At 51.2% G+C, this 1,424-nt stretch overlaps 1 protein-coding gene across 1 annotated transcript; it reads right to left on the bottom strand.

Annotated features, from left to right (window-relative positions):
* Positions 1–32: 32 nt before the first annotated feature.
* On the bottom strand, positions 33–355 carry H310_03851 (hypothetical protein; the record flags this gene model as incomplete). Its single annotated transcript, XM_008867908.1, has 2 exons — positions 33–50; positions 80–355. 2 exons carry the CDS (start codon positions 353–355, stop codon positions 33–35), a joined length of 294 nt encoding a protein of 97 aa, XP_008866130.1.
* Positions 356–1,424: the final 1,069 nt, after the last annotated feature.

Here is a 1,424-nt window from a genome sequence, read left to right as displayed (position 1 = left end):
GCTGCTCCTTCTCCTTCTTTGACTTCTTGGCCTCATCGGACGCCGCTTGTCTGTCGACGAGGTCCTGCAGCAGCTGCACGAGCTCAGTGACCTCCTCCTCGCTGCCCGTGCCCCATAATCGCTGCGCCTTGTCCGTCGACTTGAACCTCTCAACCATCGACTCGAAATGGTCGCGCGCCGAACGGTACGGGATGTCGCATTCGAAGAGCGTCGACAGACTTGATGCGATGGTCTTCCACCGCACGGTGAGCGTGCCGTACTCGCCGTCGTAGGGCTCCACTCGAACGACTTCACGAAGCAAGGCAAGGTCCATGTCCGCACTCCAAGCAAGCTGCTTGTGCATGGCCTTGCCCATCGTCAATCAATTTGCAGACTAGATTTCGAGTGAAGTCTGCAGTCTTCGAAATTCGAAACGAAGTTCAAGTCTGAAGTGTGAGGAAATTAGACTTGCTAAAACTCTCTATTACTGCCACCATAACAAAATCATTGTTGTTTGCTATTACTGCCACCATATTAATATGATTGGATGAAAAGAAAATGAATGTATATTATTGGACAAAATTATCATGACCACTCGACTGTTGGAGATGGCTGTTGACCTCAAAGAGTAGTGACACTGGGCAGGACAGATTCACCATGAGTCTGTCAGCACGTCTTAACGCACCCTTTTGTAGATGAGGAAGCTTAAAGTTGTTGTCACCACGGTGTTCAAGCACCTTTAACATCACAGCCTGAAGGGTAAGCATTATCATGACCACTCGACTGTTGGAGATGGCTGTTGACCTCAAAGAGTAGTGACACTGTGGTTTTCTCACGGGACCACGTTTCAGCCAATTAGCTCCTCGGAATGCACTTTGAGGACGGGTCACACACAGTACAGTAGAGTTGTTGTTCGGGCAGCGTCGGCGACCAAGACAGCGGCATTTAACATACGAAGCTTTGAAAGTGCAGCGAGGATCCGTGGCTCTTAGGCTGTGAGATCGACCATCGTGATGCCTAGTCTCTTCTACGATGGCAGGAGCACTTCTGGATGCTCGTGGTGCGATGCCCCGAGCGAGTTGTTAAACATGTCGAGAGCAACGCAGCGCGAGAGCCCGGCCTAACTCGATCGGTAGCTCCGTCGCCTTGTTGTGGTTTTTATCCAAGGGCCGGAGCTTGTTGAATTACTTGAAGAGGGGTAGCTTGGCATCCAGGGATCGCAAGTTGGCCCCCTCACTACCACAAGCTGCATGCGCTCTACACCGATGGCCTGACCGATCTCCAAGCGAAAGCGTTGTTGTCCATCACCACAGCCTGCTAGGCCACTCAAAGTCTACATATGTCGATCGCCTTGTCCATGTTGCTTCGACCGGTGAACTTCTGCACGCGATGAAATACGAAAAGATTAGCCTCGTAACTTGTACAAAATGCGATGGCTCGGGTGA

The sequence above is a fragment of the Aphanomyces invadans genome (genome assembly GCF_000520115.1).
Source record: "Aphanomyces invadans strain NJM9701 unplaced genomic scaffold supercont1.6, whole genome shotgun sequence".
NCBI lineage: Eukaryota > Oomycota > Saprolegniomycetes > Saprolegniales > Verrucalvaceae > Aphanomyces > Aphanomyces invadans.
This window is presented reverse-complemented; position numbering and strand designations above follow the sequence as displayed.